This window comes from Phoca vitulina, unplaced genomic scaffold (genome assembly GCF_004348235.1).
Source record: "Phoca vitulina isolate PV1807 unplaced genomic scaffold, GSC_HSeal_1.0 scaffold2, whole genome shotgun sequence".
Classification (NCBI taxonomy): Eukaryota; Metazoa; Chordata; class Mammalia; order Carnivora; family Phocidae; genus Phoca; species Phoca vitulina.
The window spans coordinates 58,548,472-58,569,418 of record NW_022589705.1 but is presented as its reverse complement, the minus strand read 5'-3'; the positions used below and the strand labels follow the sequence as shown (position 1 = coordinate 58,569,418).

The 20,947-nt window shown below is 37.0% G+C and overlaps 1 protein-coding gene and 1 pseudogene across 7 annotated transcripts in view; one reads left to right on the top strand and one right to left on the bottom strand.

Moving 5' to 3' along the window:
- Positions 1-20,947, bottom strand: part of HSPB11 (heat shock protein family B (small) member 11) — a 40,201-nt gene that overhangs the window by 19,139 nt on the left and 115 nt on the right. For 2 of the 6 annotated variants that reach the window (XM_032428467.1, XM_032428474.1), the window contains exons 1-2: positions 20,398-20,443; positions 12,524-12,636 (exon numbers count right to left, since the gene is read on the bottom strand). In XM_032428467.1, the coding sequence (XP_032284358.1) occupies positions 12,524-12,636; positions 20,398-20,424 (140 nt within the window). In that variant the 5' untranslated portion in view covers positions 20,425-20,443. Of the gene's footprint in view, positions 1-12,523; positions 12,637-18,610; positions 20,138-20,286; positions 20,360-20,397; positions 20,444-20,814; positions 20,883-20,947 lie in introns of those variants that run through there. The other 4 variants (XM_032428492.1, XM_032428483.1, XM_032428500.1 and 1 more) reach the window with 4 other exon arrangements.
- LOC116647297 lies at positions 3,218-6,751 on the top strand (annotated as a pseudogene). The gene is made up of 2 exons (XR_004302314.1): positions 3,218-4,175; positions 4,367-6,751. The product of XR_004302314.1 is annotated as a 40S ribosomal protein S3a-like (transcript).

The following is a 20,947-nucleotide window of genomic DNA, read 5'->3' as shown; positions in this document are numbered from 1 at the left end:
GTGACCATAGACTATGCCACAATTTGGTTATTCTTTCTTTTGGTTATTTTGTTGGATATTTGGATTGCTTCCAGCTTTTTAGTATTATGAATAGGTTGTTATAAACATTCTTGTACAAGTGTTTTTGGGACATATTTTCATTTCTTTTGGGCAATTATTAGGAGTAGAATTGCTGGGTCATAGGGCAGAGGTATGTATAATTTTACAAGAAGTTGCCAGATTTCCAAAGTGATTGTACTATTTTACATTCCTACCAACAATGTAAGAGAGTTCTAGTTGCTCCATACCCTTTTCAACACTTGCCTTTGTCAGCCCTTTTAATTTTAGCTATTCTAGTGCATATAAAATCGTGTCCGACAATGATTTTAATTTGCATTTCCCTGATAACAAATGATGCTAGCACTTTTCTCATATATATACATATATATAGAGAGAGAGACCAGAAGCTTTACTGACAACACAATTTATACATATTTTATATATGTATTACATACTGTATTCTTACAATAAAGTAAGCTAGAGTAAAGAAAATGTTAAGAAAATCTGAAGGAAGAGAAAATATATTTACACCTCTGTACATATATTTATTGAAAAAATCCCATGCAGTTCAAACCCATGTTGTTCAAGGGTCAACTGTACTTTACTATGTATTTTTGTAGGAGTCCTTTGTGAGATATATGTATTGTGAGTATTTTCTCCCAGTCTGTAGTTTGTCTTTCCATTTTCTTACTTGTGTCTTTCAATGAGTAGAAGTTTTATTTTTGGTGAAATCCAGTTTTATTACTTGTTTCTTTTATGTTTAGTGATTTTTGTGTCGAAGAAATCTTTGCCTACCTCACTGTTACAAAGGTACTTTCTGATGTTTTCTTCTTAAAGCTTAGTAATTTTAGCTCTGAGTGGAGATCTATGATCCATCCTGAATTAACTTTTTTGGGCTTGGTAGGAGGTAGGGGTGGGGGTTCATTTTTATCAGTATGTTTATTCAGGCATTCCAGCACCATTTATTAAAAGACTTTCCTTTTCTAATTGAACTGCCTTGGTGTCTTTGCCTAAAATTAATGGCCTATATATAGGTAGATCTGTCCCCTTCATTTTATTCCATTGATCTGTTTCTATATCCTTAGCCTTCTGTTGAAAATTAATTGACCTAGGGGCGCCTGGGTGGCTCAGATGGTTAAGCGTCTGCCTTCAGCTCGGGTCATGATTCCAGGGTCCTGGGATCGAGCCCCACATCGGGCTCCTGGCTCAGCGGGGAGCCTGCTTCTCCTTCTCCCTCTGCCTCTCTCCCTGCTCATGCTCTCTCTCTCTGTATCTCTGTGTCTCAAATGAATAAATAAAATCTTTAAAAAAAAAAAAAAAAGAAAAGAAAATTAATTGACCTTGTATATGTGGATCTATTTCTGAGCTTTCTATTCTGTTCCATTGGTATATATATATCTATCTTTACAAAAATACCACACTATTTTGATTACTATAAGTTATTTTTAAGTCTTGAAATCAGATAACGTTTAAGTGCTCAAACTTTCTTCTTTTTCAAATTACTTTGAGCAGACTAGGACTTTGCATTTCCATATACATTTCAGAATCAACTTATGTTTTCTGTAAAAGTCAACTGAGGGACACCTGGGTGGCTCAGTCAATTCATTGTCTGCCTTCGACTCAGGTCATGATCCCGGGGTCCTAGGATCGAATCCCACATCGGGCTCCTTGCTCAGCGGGAAGCCTGCTTCTCCCTGTGCCTGCTGCTCCCCTGCTTGTGTTCACACTCTTGCTCTCTCTCTCTGACAAATAAATAAATAATAAAATCTAAAAAAAAAAGTCAATTGAGATTTTGATCAATCCTGTACTGAATCAACAGGTTATTTTTGGGAAAAATTGCCACCTTAACAATATTGAGTTTTCCAATCATGAATGTAGTGTATCTTTTCATCAACTTAGTTATTTTTCTCAGCAACATTTTGTTTTTCACTGTAAAGGTCTGGCATATCTTGTTAAATTTATTCTTAACTCTTTTATGTTTTGACTGCTATTGGAAATGGAATTTTTTTAAACTTCAATTTCCAACTGTTTCCTGCTATTATATAGTAATACAACTGATTTTTGCATATTGGCCTTTCTAAATTTACTTATTAGCTCTAGTAGGCTTTTTTAAAAATAGATTCCTTGTTAATGTAGATTCCTATGAAACATTAATACAATCTGTGAACAAAGACAATTTTACTCTTTCTTTTTTAAAAAAATTTATTTATTTGACACAGAGAGAGAGAGCGCGCACAAGCAGGGGGCATGGCAGGCAGAGGGAGAAGCAGGCTCCCCATTGAGCAGAGAGTCTGATGTGGGGCTTGATCCCAGGACCCTGGGATTATGACCTGAGTCGAAGGCAGCATAACCTACTGAGCCACCCAGGCACCCCAGTTTTACTATTTCTAATCCTTATGTCTTTTTTTGGCCTTATTGCATGGGCTAAAACCTCCAAAACAATGCTGAATAGGAACAGTGAGAGCAAACATTCTTGCTCCCTTTCCAATCTCAGAGGGGAAAGCATTTATTATTTCACCACCAAGATGAACATGTTTAGTAGATGCCTTTTTCAGATTGAGGAAGTTCCCTTCTCTTCTTTGTTTGCTAAGAATTATTATCATGAATGAATGCTGAATTTTGTCAAATGCTTTTTCTTCATCTATTGGGATGATCATATGATTTTTCTCCCTTGTTCTGGCAATGTAGTGAATTACACTCAACCTTGTATTCCTGTGATAATGTGGTAAATATGCCAACCTTGCATTCCTAGGGTTAATTCCATTTGCTGGATTCAATTTATAAGGATTTTTGTGTCTATGTTCATAAAGGATATTAGTCTTTAATTTTCCTTTCTTGTTTCCATGCTTTTTTTCTTTCCTTTCCTTTCCTTCCTTTTCCTTTCCTTGTAATGTCTTAGTCAGATTTTGGTATCAGGGCCACGTTGTTCTCATAAAAAACAATTTGAGAAATGTTTCCTGCTCTGTTTTTGAAAGATTTATGTTTTCCTCTGAATATTTGATAGAATTTAATTTATACAAGAGAGACAAGACTATTCAAATTTTCTATTTCATCTTTTGTCATTTTTATAGGTTGAGTTTTTTTAAGGAATCAGTCCACTTAAATTGTCAAATTTATTAGCCTAAATTTGTTCTTTTTAATTAAAAATATTTTAAAACTGAGGTATAATTGACATATATTAGTTTCAGGTATAAAACATAATTATTTGATATCCTAAATTTGTCCTTGATAGTGACTTATTAATCTTTTAGAAACTGTAGTGATGTTGCTTCTTTCATTGCTGGTACTGGTGATCTATATTTTCTCTATTCTTTCTTTGTCAATTTTCCTAGAGGTTTATAACTTTTAATAATCCTTTCAGATAATCAATTTTGGCTTTTTAAATTTTTTCTAATTGTCTATTTTCTATTTTATTGATTTCTGCTCTTACCTTTGTTATTTATTTTCTTCTACTTTCTTTGGGTATAATTTGCTCTTCTTTATCTAGCTTCATACTGTGGAAATTTAATTACTGGTTTTTAAAAATTCTTTTCAAGATAAAATATTTATGCTATAATAAATTTCCCTGTAAGCATCACTTTAGCTGCATCCACAAACGTGGATATATTGTGTTCTCATTATCATTTGGTTAGAAATATTTTCTAATATACCTTGTGATTTCTTCTTTGACCGATGAGTTATTCAGAAGTGCCATGTTTAGCCCTTTGGGCTCCCTGAGCAGCACCATGGCAGTCGGCAAGAACAAGCGCTTTATGAAAGGCGGCAATAAGGGAGCCAAGAAGAAAGTGGTTGATACATTTTCTAAGAAAGACTGGTATGATGTGAAAGCACCAGCTATGTTCAATATAAGACATATTGGAAAAATATTAGTCACAAGAACTCAAGGAACCAAAATCGCATCTGATGGCCTCAAGGTCGTGATTTTGAAGTGGGCCTTGCTGACCTGCAGAATGATGAAGTTGCATTTAGCAAATTCAAGCTAATTACTGAGCATGTTCAGGGCAAAAAGCCTAATTTCCATGGCATGGATCTTACCCATGACAAAATGTGTTCCATGGTCAAAAAAATGGCAGACCATGATTAAAGCTCATGCTGATGTCAAGACTACTGATGGTTATTTGCTTCATCTGTTTTGTGTTGGTTTTTTTTTAAAGATTTTATTTATTTGACAGAGAGAGACACAGCAAGAGAGGGAACACAAGCGGGGGAGTGGGAGAGGGAGAAGCAGGCCTCCTGCGGAGCAGAGAGCCCGATGCGGGACTCCATCCCAAGACCCTGGGATCATAACCTGAGCCGAAGGCAGATGCTTAACAACTGAGCCACCCAGGTGCCCCTGTTTTGTGCTGGTTTTACTAAAAAACGCAATAATCAGATTTGGAAGACCTCTTATGCTCAGCACCAACAGGTCCGTCAAACTTGGAAAAAGATGATGGAAATCATGACCCAAGAGGTGCAGACAAATGACTTGGAAGAAGTGGTCAATAAATTGATTTCAGACAGCACTGGAAAAGATATAGAAAAAGCTTGTCAGTCTATTATCCATTCCATGATGTCTTCGTTAGAAAAGTAAAAATGCTGAAGAAGCCCAAGTTTGAATTGGGAAAGCTCTTGGAGCTTCATGGTGAAGGTAGTAATTCTGGAAAAGCTACTGGGGATGAGACCGGTGCTAAAGTTGAACAAGCTGATGGATATGAACCACCAGTCCAAGAATCTGTTTAAAATTCAGACATTTAATGGTGACAAATAAAAAATCTTACTTGTGATGTTTAATTTCTGATGATTCTTTTTAAATAATGTAGGCTTGGTGAATCAGATATTCTGAACTGATGGTGATGTGAACTTTTCTGAACTGTTGTATGGATTTTATCCATTGCTCTGTTACTAAATAGCTGCAAAAGGGTAGTGATCCATTTTAAGCTGTAGTGATCTAGAAGTATTACAGAGGATTAATAAAAGGAAACTTTAAAAAAAAAAAGAAGTGCCATGTTTAATTTCTAAGTTTCAGGGACGTTTTTCCAGATATCTTTTAAAAATTTACTTGTAATTTAATTACATAGTGGTCAGAGAACAAATTCTTTTTTCTCCAGCTTTAATTTAAATTAAATTAAATTAAATTAAATTTAATCAACATACAACATTGTGTAAGTTTAAGGTATACAACATGATGATTTGTTTACGTGAAATCATGACCATAATAAAGTTAGTTTACACATCCATCATCTCACATGTACCAATTTTTTGAATACGTATTCCCTAAGGTATCAATCTTTTGAAATTTATTGACTTCATGGTCCAGTACATTTCAGTGAATGTTTAATGTATACTTCTTCCAAGTGCCATCGTTGATCATAGTGTTGTATAAATGTCAATTCAGTCAAGGTGACTGACACTGTTGTGCAGATCATCCTATCTTTACAAGTCTTTACTACCTGTATCTTTAGATTCTTTGTCTGGCTACTTTATCATTACTGAAAGAAAGGTGTTAAAATCTCCACCTATGATTGTGGATTTGTTTATTTCTCTCTTTCATCTGTCAGTTTTTGCTTTATGTATTTTGAAGATTATCTCTTCCTGATGAAAGAATGCTCAAACATTATAAAATGTCCCCTTTATCTCTGGTAATTCTCCTTATCTTACATTCTACTTTGTCTGATAGGAATATAGCCACAGCCACTTTCTTATGTTTAGTGTTTATAGGATACATCTTTTTCATCCTTTTATTTTCAACCTATTTGTGATTTTATATTTAAAGTACATCTCTTGCAGAGAGCATATACCTGTGTGTTGTATTTTTACCCAGTCTGACAATTTCTGTCAATTTCTATTATTTAATTGAAGTGTTTAGCCCCTTGGCATTTAATATAATTATGGATATGGCTGGGTTTAAGTCTACCATCTTGCTATCCATTTTCTATTTGTCCCTCCTATCTATTTTTTTCTTGTTCTATTTCTCCTTTTCTATCTACTTTTGACTGAATAAAAAAAGCTAAAATTCCATTTAATTTTCTTTGTGTGTGTGTGTGTGTGTGGTTATTCTCAAGGTCATAAGAACCTCGTGATAGTCAATTTACATTTAACTCCATTTTTGTGCCATTATTTTCATATATTTTACATTTACATATATAACATTTATTACATATATACATAATAAATCCCACAGTACAATGTGTTTTTCCCCATTAGGTGGTCAGTTGAATTTTTAAAAAACTAAAAGAAAAAGAATAGTTTTTTTACATTTATCATTTCCAATGCACTTAATTTCTTGCTGTAGTTTTAAATCTCCATCTAGTATTATTAACACTTCAACATGCAGAACTTCCTTTAACATTTCCTGTGATACAGGTCTACTTGTGGTGAATAAAATGTCTCTATTTCACCCTCATTTATGAAGAATATATTAGCTAAATACAGAATTCTGAGTTGACAGGGTTTTTTGTTGTTTCTTTTTCAGCATTTACTATTCCATTGTCACCTGTATTCCGCTGTTTGTGATGCAAAGTCAGCTGTCACTGGTACTACTGTTCCCCTGTAGTTAATGTATTTTTTTCTGCAGCTGTTTAAATTTTTTTACTTTATTTTTCAGCAGATTACAGTAAAGTCTCTTTGTATGTATCTTGCTTGGGGTTTCCTGAGTTTCTTGGATTTATAATTTGGCATTTTTAAATAAGATTGGAGAACATTCAGCCAAAAACTAGAAATAACCTGAATATCCACCAGCTAATGAATGGATAAATAAAATGTGCTATCCATGAAATGGAATATTATTTGTCAATAAAAAGGAATGAAGCACGGAGATGTGTTATAACATGGATGAACCCTGAAAACATGTAAATGAAAGAAGGTAGTCACAAAAGACCATATATATGATTCCATTTATATGAAATCTCTGAATAGGCAAATCTACAGAGATATAAAGTAGATTAGTGAGCACCTAGGGTTGGTGGCGATAGGGGAAATAAGGTGACTGCAATGGGTTGCAAGGTTTTTTGGGGGGTAATGAAATGCCCTAAAATTGATTGTGGAGATGACTGCATAACTCTGAATATGTGGGAAGCCAATAAATTGTACATTTTAAATGGGTAAATTGCACACTATGTGAATTATCTGTCAATAAAGCTGTTACCAAAAACAAAACAAAACAATATAGGTCCAACTCACAATTTTGGATTTTTTATACTATGCTTACTATTTCACAACTTATTTTTTATTTATATTTATATGGTTTTAAGTTTTATTTATTTAAATGACTTTTAATTGCCTTCTGTTTCTCAGGTGATTTTAATGAACATGACCAATGTAACAACATCAAATAGTATATAGAGATGTACTGGTTTTAAAAATGACATAGGGGCAGGGGCGGCTTGGGTGGCTCAGTCAGTTAAGCGTCTGACTCTTGATCTGGGCTCAGGTGATGATCTCAGGGTGGTGAGATAAAGCCCCATGTTGGGCTCTGCGCTCAGCATGGAGTCTGCTTGAGATTTTCTCTCTCCCTCTGCCTCTGCTCCTCCCCCTGGTCACACACTCTCTTTCTCTCTCAAAATAAATAAATAAAATATTTTAAAAAGTGACATATATGAGTATACAGTCAATCCATGACAAAAAAAGGCAAGAATATGCAATGGGAAAAAGAGAGTCTCTTCAACAAATGGTGTTGGGAAAACTGGTCAGCTAAATGCAGAAGAATGAAACTGGACCACTTGATTACACCATACCCAAAAACAAACTCAAAATGGGTTAAAGACCTGAATGTGAGAAACCATAAAATTCCTAGAAGAAAACATAGGCAGTAGTGTCTTAACATCCGTCGTAGACACATTTTTCTAGATATATCCCCTCCGGCAAGGGAAACAAAAGCAAAATTAAACTATTGGGACTACACCAAAATAAAAAGCTTTTAACAGTGAAAGAAACCATCAACAAAATAAAAAGACAACCTACCGAGTGGGAGAAGATATCTGCAAATGATATATCTAATAAGAGGTTAATATCCAAAATATAGAAAGAACTTATACAACTCAACAGCAAAACCCCCCAAATAATCCAATTAAAAATGGGCAGAAGACGAGCAGACATTTCTCCAAAGAAGACATACAGATGGCCTAACAGACACATGAAAAGATGCTCAACATCAGTAATCATCAGGGAAATGCAAATGAAAACCACAATGAGATAATCACCTCACACCTGTCAGGATGGCTAAAATCAACAACACAAGAAACAAGAAGTGTTGGCAAGGATGTGGAGAAAAAGGAACACTCATACACTGTTGGTGGGAATGCAAACTGGTGCAGCTACTGTGGAAAACAGTATGGAAGTTGCTCAAAAGACTAAAATAGAATCACCATATGATCCAGTAACTCCATCACTGGGTATTTACCCAAAGAAAATGAAAACACAAATTTGAAAAGATATATGCACCCCCATGTTTATTGCAGCATTATTTATAATAGCCAAAATATGGAAGCAACCAAAGTGTCCATCCATAGATGAATGGATAAAGAAGATGTGGTATACATACAGTGGAATAATATTCAGCCATAAAAAAGAACAAAATCTTGTCATTTGCAACACATGGATGGAGCTAGAGAGTATAATACTAAGCGAAATAAGTCAGTCAGAGAAAGACAAATACCACATGATTTCACTCATATGTGGAATTTAAGAAACTAAACAAATATGAAAAAAAAAAAAAAAAACAGACTCATATATAGAGAACAAACTGGTAGTTGCCAGAGGGGAGGTGGGTGGGGAGATGGATGAAATAGGTGAAGGGGATTAAGAGTATACTTGTGATGAGCACTGAGTAATGTACAGAACTGCTGAATAATTATATTTTACACCTGAAACTAATATAACACTGTATGTTAATTATACTGGAGTTTAAAAAATAAATAAATAAATAAATATTTAAACGACATATAACTGAATTTTCATAGTTAGGTATAACGAAGTCATAAAAATGGTAGTTTTCGGGGCATCTGGGTGGCTCAGTCATTAAGCGTCTGCCTTCGGCTCAGGTCATGATCCCAGGGTCCTGGGATCGAGCCCTGCGTCAGGCTCCCTGCTCGGCAGGAAGCCTGCTTCTCCCTTTCCCACTCCCCCTGCTTGTGTTCCCTCTCTTGCTGTGTCTCTCTCTGTCAAATAAATAAATAAAATCTTTAAAAATAAAAAATTTTTTTAAATGATAGTTTTCTTTTAAAGATTTATTTATTTATTTTAGAGAGAGACCACTCATGTTAGAGTGTGGGGGTGGGGGAAGGGGCAAAAGGAGAGGGAGAGTTTCAAGCAGACTCTGCACTGAGTGTGGAACCCAGTGCGGGGCTTCATTCTGTGACCCTGAGATCACAACCTGAGCCAAAATCAAGCATCTGATGCTTAACCCACTGCACCACCCAGGCGTCCTACTAGTTTTCTTTTAAATAAGGCTTTACAGTTAACAACTGTTTAACATCTATTATCTCATGTGACTTTTTTCACAACTCTGAGGTAGTCAGGGAAGGTGGTGTTATCCCCATTTTTCAGATCAGAAAAGTGAGGCTCAAAGAGTAACACATATGCTTTTAGTCCAAGGTAATATATATAGATCACTTAACCAGGAATTTTAACTGTAAATCTAGTATTCTACATTATGCTGAAAGGACTAATTCTCTCTCTTCTACTTTTTCTCTTAACTCATTTTTTATTCTAGTGTAGAACTTCCTTTCTCCTTTTTCATTGATATATTAAATACCTGAGGGCAAAAGTAGAGTCAAAGGCAAGTAGAAATATAATCACTTTCTTTAACTCTTATTTCTGAGGAAATTGAGAGTTGGGAGACCTATCTAATGGGGGTAATCTTACGGCACTGTTTTCTCCAAATAATTCTATGGTTACTTCCATTTAGACTTAGGAGCAGAGATTAATTTTTAATACCTACTATATAAAGTCTAATTGTACTTGTTGGAAATACATATACATTAAAAGTCTCTGATGTGTTCTGTTATCAGGTCAGTAACCGCTTTTATTCTATATAGTTTTCTGTATTAAGGGTTTTGTCCAATCTAAATGTTATGTCCTTAATCATTCATTAATATGGACTGATCTTTGGAAAGATCTCTATTTCTTTTTTTTTTAATTTTTTAAAAGATTTTATTTATTTATTTGGGAGAGAGACAGAGAGAGACAAATAAATAAAATTTATTTATTTTGGGGAGACAGACAGTGGGGGGAGGGACAGAGGGACAAGCAAACTGCCTGCTGAGCCTGGAGCCCAACGCAGGGCTCGATTCCAGGACCCTGAGATCATGACCTGAGCTGGAAGTCAGATACTTAACCGACTGAGCCACCCAGGTGCCCCAGAAAGATCTCTATTTCTGAAAACAACTTAAGGTAAATCTCATTATACCTGTGTATCATCACAGCAGTTCCCACATTAATTTCTCTACTCTGAGACAGAGTGGGATAAATAGCTATTACCTGAATTTCAGGAAGTAACAAACTAAGAAGGATTAAGAGGCACAGGCGAAAAAACGGATGTTTAGTTTTGGATTCAAACCTAAAGTTCGGGGGCGCCTGGGTGGCTCAGTTGTTGGGCATCTGCCTTCGGCTCAGGTCATGATCCCAGAGTCCTGGGATTGAGCCCCGCATTGGGCTCCCTGCTCAGCAGAAGGCCTGCTTCTCCCTCTCTCACTCCCCCTGCTTGTGTTCCCTCTCTTGCTGTGTCTCTCTGTGTCAAATAAATAAATAAAATCTTTAAAACAAACAAACAAACAAAAAAAACCCTAAAGTTTGAGTTATCATAGTATAGTACAAAGAACCCCAAACTGGGAGTTAGAAGACATGAGGTTAATCTTGATTCCACCATTTGGTTATCTGTGTAATTTTGAACAAGTCAATCTTTACCTCCAATAATACTTTTCCTCATCTTTAAAATAAGGTTGAAAATACATTTTAAAAATATTTTGCCTCTTATTTCCCAAGCTTATGGTGAGGGTCAAATGACATAACATCTATGAAACGATAAAGCCCTATGCGAATATAAAATAATACATGCATGTATACATATATATATGTATGTTTGTGTGTGTGTGTGTGTGTGTGTGTATACTCAGCTACTTTCCAGTATTAATTTAATTTGACTGATATTTGATGATCTAATTCAACAAGCTACTCAACAATTATTTTAAGACATTTTGGAGTCAAAGATGAGTAAGTCATAGTCTCTAACTTCTAGGAATTCATAGTTAAGAGAGGACACAAACATTAAATAAATAATTATACAATAAAGGGATAAAAAGGTAATAGATGCATATACTAAATTCTTTTGGAGTCTGACGAAAAGGTAAACTAATCCTACATGAGGCCAAAGGGACAGATGTCAGAGAAGAGATAACTATCAGGCTTAAAGGAAGAGGTTAGTTGCTAGAATTTTATCCAGATACATAGAATTTACAATAGAACACAAAAATACCACAAGATCTGTGTTATAACTGGCTCTGCCTTCAGTAGTTACTAGTACTTGACCTCTTTAGACCTCTCTTACCATAACTCTAAAATGAAAGGTTTAGCTAAGATAAATTCCTAAGTCCTTCCAGCTCTAAAATTATATGATTCTATGAATCAAACTTTGGTCACTGTACAGATACCAAGAAAGAGAAACCAAGAGAGTAATAAAATAGTCACAACTATCAAAAAAGGAGTTTTTCCATTAACTATTTTTTCTTGGAATTTAAAAGTCCAAGAATGATATTTATCTCTACCTTGAATAAGCTCTAACACAGTAAAGAGAGGAAACTGGAATGAAATCAAGAAACTGAGAACCAAACAATGCAGGTAGATAGCAGGAAGTCAAGCCTTCAGTTCAGCAAATGTTGCTTAGACCACTAAGGAAATAGGCAATAATGAGAAGTTATAATGTTTTCCTCCTATTTACTAAAAAAACTTGGAATAAAATCACAACCAGATATTACAATGTACTCTTCCCTAAAATGAGACAGTTGTTTAAAGTTTTGCCTTGTTAAACCACTTCTTAAAAAACTATTTGTATAAAAGGTCAGTTTAAAAATTATAAAGAAAAGGATCAAAAACCTAAATATGCACAACTGAATTTGTTTCAGGAATGGTACCAAAGGTGGATATTGTCAAGTAATATACTTCACCAAACATTTATTAAACTATGTTTATAAGTTCTAGTTGTTGGGGCACCTGGGTGGCTCAGTTGGTTAAGTGACTGCCTTCGGCTCAGGTCATGATCCTGGAGTCCCTGGATTGAGTCCTGCATCGGGCTCCCTGCTCGGCAGGGAGCCTGCTTCTCCCTCTGACCCTCCCCCCTCTCATGTGCTCTCTCTCTCTCTCATTCTGTCTCAAATAAATAAATAAAATCTTTAAAAAAAAAATATTAAAAAAAAAAAAAAAGTTCTAGTTGTTGTAAAGCATAGTCCCAGTACTCAAGGGGTTCACTGACCTAATATCAAGACTTTAAGGAAGAAAAAATAGTAACTCTTACCCATCAATAATATTTTCAGGTGGGTGTTTTTCATCACTTGATGTAGCTAATATCACTTCAGTCCCCTCAGAGCTCAAACACAGATCAATTTTTCTCATCTTAAAGTGTTTAACCTGCAAATAAAACAATAATAACAAAAGCAAATTCTTGGTTCTCTGAACTTTATCCGAGAAAAGGGAGAGAGAAAGCCTGTTGCCTAGCACACAGCTTAACAACCAAGCTATTCAACAAGTGGGAGGGACCCTAACATGTTTATTTATGTAAGTAAACTTCTAACCTTCCCCAGGAATAATCTGTAAGATAATGATTATTTCCACTATTCTACTCCACAAAACAAGACACTAACTACTCTAACTGACATCATTTTTCTGATTCTAAAATTAAAAGTCCTCAATAATGATAGAGAAACAGTTAACAGGCTAAGGTAACACGAATTAATGGGTAAATTTTAAAAAATTATTTATATCATTATATTTCCGAAATTAAAAAAAATCTGGAGCATAAAAACAGATGTTTTCGTGACTGGTTTTATTTTTTCTTTTTTAAAGTAGGCTCCATGCCCAGCACAGAGCCCAACTCAGGGCTTGAACCCATGACTGAAATCAAGAGTCAGATGCTCAACCGAGCCACCCAGGTGCCCCACGTGACTGTTTATCCATACATTTATCAACTGAAGTAGCAAATAATATTATTCACATGCTAAAAAATATCTTACCATCATTATTTTTTGGAGCAGAATGTAAAATAAGAGAGAAGACAAACTTTGCTTATTTTTAAATTCTATACCAGTCACTTGGGTCATGGATTTAAAGACACTTCTATTGTATGGTAATATTTTAAGTTTAATAAAAATATCCTGAAAAGATAAGGACCTTGGTGGATTAGACAGAGAAGGTGAGAGAAGATTCTATCAGATCTCACCCACCCTCCTCCTTGATCTGGTGGTGACAGGGCACAAACCAATATATAAATGCAAAGTGACTGTAAAAGCTGTATCTATAAAGAATTAAAAGACAAAGAGTGTTTGAAAAAAGGAGGAAGGCTTCCAATACCCTTCATACCCTAGCCTCCAGCTAACTTTTAAAAAAAATGAAACTATTCCCTGGCCTCCGGCTGACTTTTTAAAAAAATGAAACTATTTCAAATAAATAATAGACAAAGCACAGAGTATCACATATATTAAACAACTATGTACCCACTGCCTAGATTTAATAAATGTTAACATTTTTGCCCATTTCCTTCCTTGTCCAGAGGTAATAGCTATTCTGAAGTTGATGAATATCTCTCCTTACTATATTTTATACTTTTATCATATACGTATCCATAAACGATATGTACCGTCCTTTTAAAACTTAGATGATTTCTCAGTATATATATCCTTATACTACTTGCTTTTTTCATTCAATATTTTGTTTTCAAGTTTTTATCATGTTGATAAATGTAAACCTACTTTATTCACTTTAACTGCTGTCAGGTATTTCTCCATTTCTCTAATGATGAATATTTAGGTGTTTCCAATTTTTTGCTATTGTAAACAAAGTTGAAATGTATACCTTTGTATGTATCCTTAGCATTTGTGGGAGAAAGTCTTTATGATAAGAGTATCTTTCTTTACGGAAGTAAAATTGCAGAAACTTACAATCAGCATATCTTCAAGTCAGTAATTGATCAATTTGATCTTGAAATTTTAACAATTTACACTACCATCTGCAGTGTTTGAGAGTTTCTGCTTCCTCATATTCTCACCAACTTGGTATTAGATATTTTGGCTTTAGCCCATCTCATTGGTGTGAAATGGTATCTCAACAGGATATACTTTGTATTTCCATGATTATTAGTGAGGTTGAATACTGTTTCATATGATTATGAGCCATTCAGGCCTCTTCTTCTGTTATTTGCTTTCCTCATCCTTTGCTCATTTTGCTATTGGGGTGCTTTTTAAAATTTTTTTGTCCTTTTCTTTTTGATTTGTAGGAATTTTTTAAATAAAACATTCTGGATACAAATCCTTTGTTATATGTGTTGCAAATATCTTCTACTACTCTGTAGCTTGATTTTTCTTTTTAACTTTGTTTTCTTGTGCATTTACCCACCCCCATGCACTTTTTTTTTTATTACTGAACTATAACATACATAAAGAAGAGAACACAAATCAGAATTATATAGAGCGATAAATCTTCACAAAGTTAACACACCCAGGTAATCACCACCCAAGGTAAAGAAATAGAATATTACCAGCACTTGAGAAGCCCTCTGCATGCCCCCTTCCAATCACGTCCCTCCCTCCTCCCCAACATAAGCATGGTCCTTATTTCTAACAGATTAATTTTGCCTGAAATTTATATACATAGAATCATATAGCTTGTACTCATTTGTATCTGGTTTCTATCACTCATTGTGTTTTTGAGACTTAGCCATATTGCTGTGTCACAGAGTTAAAGTGCAACTAAGTAAAGTGAAGTAAAATTACAACCCAGCCCCAACCCATCTCAACCCCTAATAAGATCAAAGAAACCATCCCCTAAGTGGAGCTTCACAGGAAACTGGGTGTATGAACTGAAAAGCAAAGAAAGATTTCTTTGATCTTGGGTACTTAGATCCTAAACCCCTGATGGAGGGAACTGATCTCACTCCCAAGTATCTGAAATCAGAGGTAAACTGAAACTATTTAAATAAAACTACAAGTCAGTCCAATCCCTAGGTGGACTGAAGTGATCTGCCCCTTATCCTGGCTGTGGGGCAAAGAAAAGAGTGAGTTCTCTCTGGGATAAGTCATTATCTACTTCAGTGTCTATTATTCTTTTAAACACAATATCCAATGTACAAAATCATTTCATTAGATCTATAGATGATCCAAGTATTGGAATTAGCAAAGATAGCTACTATGAATCTGTTAGATAATTTAGTGAAAAGATGGACAAAATGGGTGAATAGAAAGGGAATTTTAGCAGAGAAATGAAAACTCTAAAAAAGAACAAAATGAAAATTCCAGAACTGAAAAGTATAGTATCTCAAATAAAGAATTCATTAGATGGGCTTAGCATCAGACTGGACTCAACACAAGAATGGGTCAGTAAACTTAAACATAGGTCAACAGAAATGATCCAAAATAAAACATAGAGAAAAAATGAAAGTAGCAGAACAGAGCATCAGATACCTGTGAAACACTATCAAACTATTCAGAAATATATGTAATACATGTAATACATAAGGAGAAGAGAAAAAGAGTAGCTTAGAAGAAAAATCTGAACAGATACAGCTGAAAATTTTCCAAAGTCTATGAAAGACATAAACCCAAGATCCAAGAAGCTCTTGAACCCTAAATTGGATAAACACTACAAAGAAAACCCCACTTAGACACATCTTAGTCAATCACTGAAAATTAAAGAAAAGATAAAAAATTAAAAGTAGTCAAAGCAAAAAACACATTACGCTTAGGAGAACAGGAATAAAAGTTGTCTTCTCATCAGAAACAATGGAAGCCAAAAGACAGTGGAATGACATCTTTAAAGTGCTAACAGACAAAATACAGAATTCTACATCCAGCAAAAATATCCTTTGCAAGTGAAAGCAAAATATAGGCATTTTCAGGCAAACAAAAGCTGAAAGTATTTGTTATCAGTAAACACACTCTACAGAAAATTGGAAAATTTTCAGCTATACGGGGTAGGGGGAGCAGAGGGAAAGACAAGCAGCTCCAAGCTGAGTGCGGGGGCCGACGGGGGGGGGGGGGGGGTGTCTTGATCTCACAACCTTAAGATCATGACCTGAGCAGAAATCAAAAGTTGGACGCACAATGGCCTGAGTATCTGGTTTATAATCAAGATTGTACTCCCAACATAAATAAGTTACAGAGCTTCCCTCTTTTCTAGTTGTTGGAGCAATTTGTAAAAGACAGAGGTTATTTGATCCTGTAAACCTGGTAAAATCTTTGTAGATAGATTTTTTTTTTTTACTATTTCAAATTCAACTGTTCTTTTCAGGTTTTCTACACCATCTTAGGTCAATTTTGAAATTTACATTTTGTAGAAACATTATATATTTCTTCTTAATCTTTATACTTATTGGCATAAAGTTCATTTTTTATTGTAATTTTAAAATCTAGCATGATAGTGTTAAAAGCCATGGTAAGACTGGTCAAGAAAAAAGGCATGTGTTCTAACATTTTCTATTTGTGCCTCTTCTCTTGGCTTTTTTCTTGCATTTAATACTATTGATACTAGAGAACTAGTGTTAGATGAACACTGTTAGTACGTGGTTTGAAGAAACACGGTCAATTCCTAGAAATACAGATTTATGAACTTGGATGTTAATTCTCAACAAAATTCTAAAATTATTAAACTTCATTAAATATAAAATATATATAAAATGATATATATAAAATATATAAAATGATAGCCCTGAAAACATAAAGATAGTAGTAAAATAGAAAGGAGCAGTAACATTAGTTCACAAAGGTTATGCCAAACCTATACATTTCTTTTTGCTTGTTTGATAGAGTTAGTACCAATTAGGGACATGTTCTGAATATTTCAACAAAACTTCAGACAAAGCTTCTCAAGATTCCATATGGACTAGATGGAGAAATGTAGGTTGGGTGACAGGCAGTACTTTAGGTAAATTTTTTTAACTTTTTGAATGGCTATGCTCAAAGAATGATGATTAATGGAACAAAATGAACTGTGGAAGACCTCTGTCCTTATGCCATTCAACATTTTTATTAATTAAAGATAGAAAAAGTATTCTTATCAATTTTGCAGATGACACAAAGCTGGGATGTCAGCTAATATGCTAGATGACAGAATTAGCACACAAAAAGATCTGAGCAAGAAAGAAAGATGGGATATGATGAATAATATATTTAATAAGGATAACAATAAAGGCCTAGACTCAGGCTTAAAAAGTCAATCACACAAAGATTGGTCTTGATTGGGGTTGGCGAACTACTGCTTATGAGCTAAATCTAGCCTGCCACCTGTTTTTGTATGGCCCATGAGTTAAGAATGCTTTTTATTTTAAATACTTTTAAAAATTAAAATAATATTTTGTGACACATGAAGATTATATGAAATTATATGAAATCCATACTTCAGTATCCATGAATAGTTTTATTGGAACTTGGCCATGGTCATCCATATATACACATATAAATACTATACAAAGTAGTCGACAGCTACTTTTGTGTTATAGTGACACAGTAGCTGTGATAGAGACTATAAGGTTCATAAAGTCTAAAATATTTATTATCTGGCCCTTTACAGAAAAAGTTTGCTGACCCTTGATCTAGATGTGTAAAACATATAGGTTTGGCTCATTACAAAGTCACACTATAAGGCAAGAGTGTACTGTATTTGCCCCCAAAGGTAAAGGAATACAATCTTAGATTATATTAACAGAGTTAAGGAGGAACTACCTCCATCAAAATTTTTAGATACCAGGGCACCCAGGTGGCTCAGTCAGTTAAGCGTCTGCCTTCAGCTCAGGTCATGATCCCAGGGTCCTGGGATCAAGCCCCACGTGGGGCTCCCTGCTCAGTGGGGAGTCTGCTTCTCCCTCTCCCTCTGCCGCTCCCCTGCTCGTGCTCTCTCTAATAAATAAAAAAAAATCTTTAAAAAAATTTTTTTTTAGATACCACCTAAGGACCAGGCACTGTGCTTGCTAATAATGCAAAGGTGACTACAACCTAAGACAAAGATGGTGACTAAGACGTAGTTCTTGCCTTCAAGTTCAGAGTCAAGGAAGATGAACAAGCATGCAACTAATAGTATAATGTTACGTGCTAACGGTGTGATCTACATCCAGATACTACATCAGTTCTGGGTAGTATATATTAAGTAGGACATTGTCAGGTTTGATATTGTCAGAGGAAAACAAGGAGTTCATGATGATCTATAAATTATCACATGGAGAAAGTTGAAAGAATTAGCTGAAATATTTCAAAAGAGAGATAAGAGAGAAATGTGATTCATATCACAAGTGTTCAAAAATGGGAAAAGGATTAGAATTTTTCTTTTACAACTCCAAGAGGGAGAACTGGACTCAACAAATACAAATTCTAAGCAGGAAGACATCAGAGATAGAACTTACTGGCAAAGTAAAAATTTTAAGTCTTTTCCATCCCTGAAAGTGTCCAAGAAGAGTAGGTGATAATTTATGGAGGAAACTAAAGAAAGGATTCCTGCATTGGTGGTTCTTTTAGACTGGATCAATTCCTAGGAAACACAGATTGAAGAACAGATAGTGAAGGATTTTAGAAGCCAAGTTAAACACAATAGGTTCTATCCTGTGGTTTTCAACAGTACTGGAGGTGATTTTGCCCCCAAGGGACATTTGACAATTTTGAAAGACAGTTTGGCTGTCACAACTTGGGAGGGAGGGGTGTGATGCTATTGGCATCTAGTGAGCATTTCACCAGGCTTCTAAATATCCCCATGCACAGGACAGTCCCCCATAACAAATCATTATTTAGCCCCAAATGTGAATACAGAAGTGGAAAAACCCTATGGTAATATATTTGGGGGTGCAAATGTGAGGGTTGGAGACTTAGGGAGAGAACTTGTTTTTAGTAAGTTATATTTTAGGGAAAAATATCTAGCATTGATGTGTGGTATAAGAATAAGGAAAAGAATATACTCTCTAAATGTTCAGTTCTTTCCTTGCCTCACATTCTTATCATCTAAAATGTCTGAGGGAAGCCATGTACTTTAACACAAAATTCATTTCATACCTCCTATATCCATCAATATCCTTCCTATTTCCTGTGTTGGGTGTAATTATTTAATGGCAGAAGTTGAGTTCTCTTTAAGGTTCCTTGGTTCGGTTAAAGAGAAAGTGACAAACCAGCCCCAAAGAAACCCACAGAGAATGTTGCTTCCAGAACTCCAAGGTGCAGGTTTGCGTTGTAGTCTAACCCCCCACCCTGGGATACCTTACTCTAAATAAATACACACATATTCCCTCCGGGCTTAGATTACTAAAGGCGGTGCGCTCTGGGGTGCCCTCCTCTGCATTTTGCATGGTCTGACCCTGGACTTCCCTGTCCCAGGGCCACTGAGCCACCCTTTCATCTCCAGGTCACATCCTTCTGGCCCTTCTCTCTGAAAACCTCGAGGGGTCAAGTCCGCAGTTCACTTTATCCCTGACTTAGTACTCTCCCCATGACTGATTGGGAACTTTTGTGTAAATTAGAAAATGGCCACCCTCTGACTCCCAAGGCCAGGGCCTACGGCTTAGTATCTACTAGAAGGGCAAACCAGCTCTGACACCACCTCCTCGCCCCGTCCCAAACCCTTCTCGGTCCAGGGCCATTCATTTCAAGCCCTCCGAGGGTCCTAAGCACTCAGGCTTGTGGACGCCCCACCCCAAATTACATAAAATGTATTAAATGAACCAACATCCTACATTAACTATAATTCATAATATACGGGTTACGCAGCAGTTGAAAGGTTACAGTTTGGTAAACTAATTAACTTCAATTTGCAACTGTTTTTCCCTTTTGGGAGTGAAAACATTATTTCAGGCCTCAAAAAAGTTCGTGGATCGGCACTGGTGTCTCTAGGGCTGAGGGGAGAGAACGTATCTGCGTCAAAGTTCCCCCATCGCTGTCCCTTCACGAGCCGCCCCTCAGCGCCCTCCCGCCGTCCGCCTCCTCACAACCCTCTCCATCGGCTCCCCGCTCTGCCGGCCGTGTCCAGCAGGGTCCCACCTCCACCGGCGCGGGCCCAACCCGACCCGCCGTCCCACCACCCCACCACCCGGCTCGCCTGCGCCTCCCGTTAGCTCCAAGCGCGCGGACTATCCGGGCTCCGAATCTCCCTTCCGCTCCGCCCCGCGCAGCGCGCCCCCGGCCCCTGGCCCCGCCCCCTACCCCCGACCTCCAAGGAGTTCCCGGGGGCGCGCATCCCTCTGCCCGGGTTTTTCGCTCCATCCCACCCGCTGGCCCTGCCCCGAGCATCCCGTCTCGGCCTTCGGCCCAGCCCCCGGGGCGCGCGCCTATCCCGACTCCCGGCTCTTCGCTCCTCCCCGCCATCAGGCCCCGCCCCGCCTCTCAGCTCCGCCCCCGGAGCGCGCGCACCTCTCGACTCCTGGTTCTTTGCCCCACCTCTCCCGCAAGCCCCGCCCCCGTGCTCTCCTTTACTTGGCGGGTTGAGCCGCGCAGCCCCACCTTAGGGCCTTTCCCCAAGCAAGTGCCTGAGCCCGCACCGCCTACCCTCCACCACCTCAGATCAATCCCAGGGGCTTCAGGACCCAGGGGACCCGCCCCCGCGCGAGCACGCACGCGCAGTCCCCACCTCTCCCGGATCCGAGCCCTCGGCCCTCAGGTCTTCTGCCCAGGGCCCGGCCACGCCTCTGGCCCGGCCCCGCCCCTCATGCCGGGTCCCGCGCACGCGCATCTCCCAGCCCAGCCTTTCCCCCGCCCCCCCT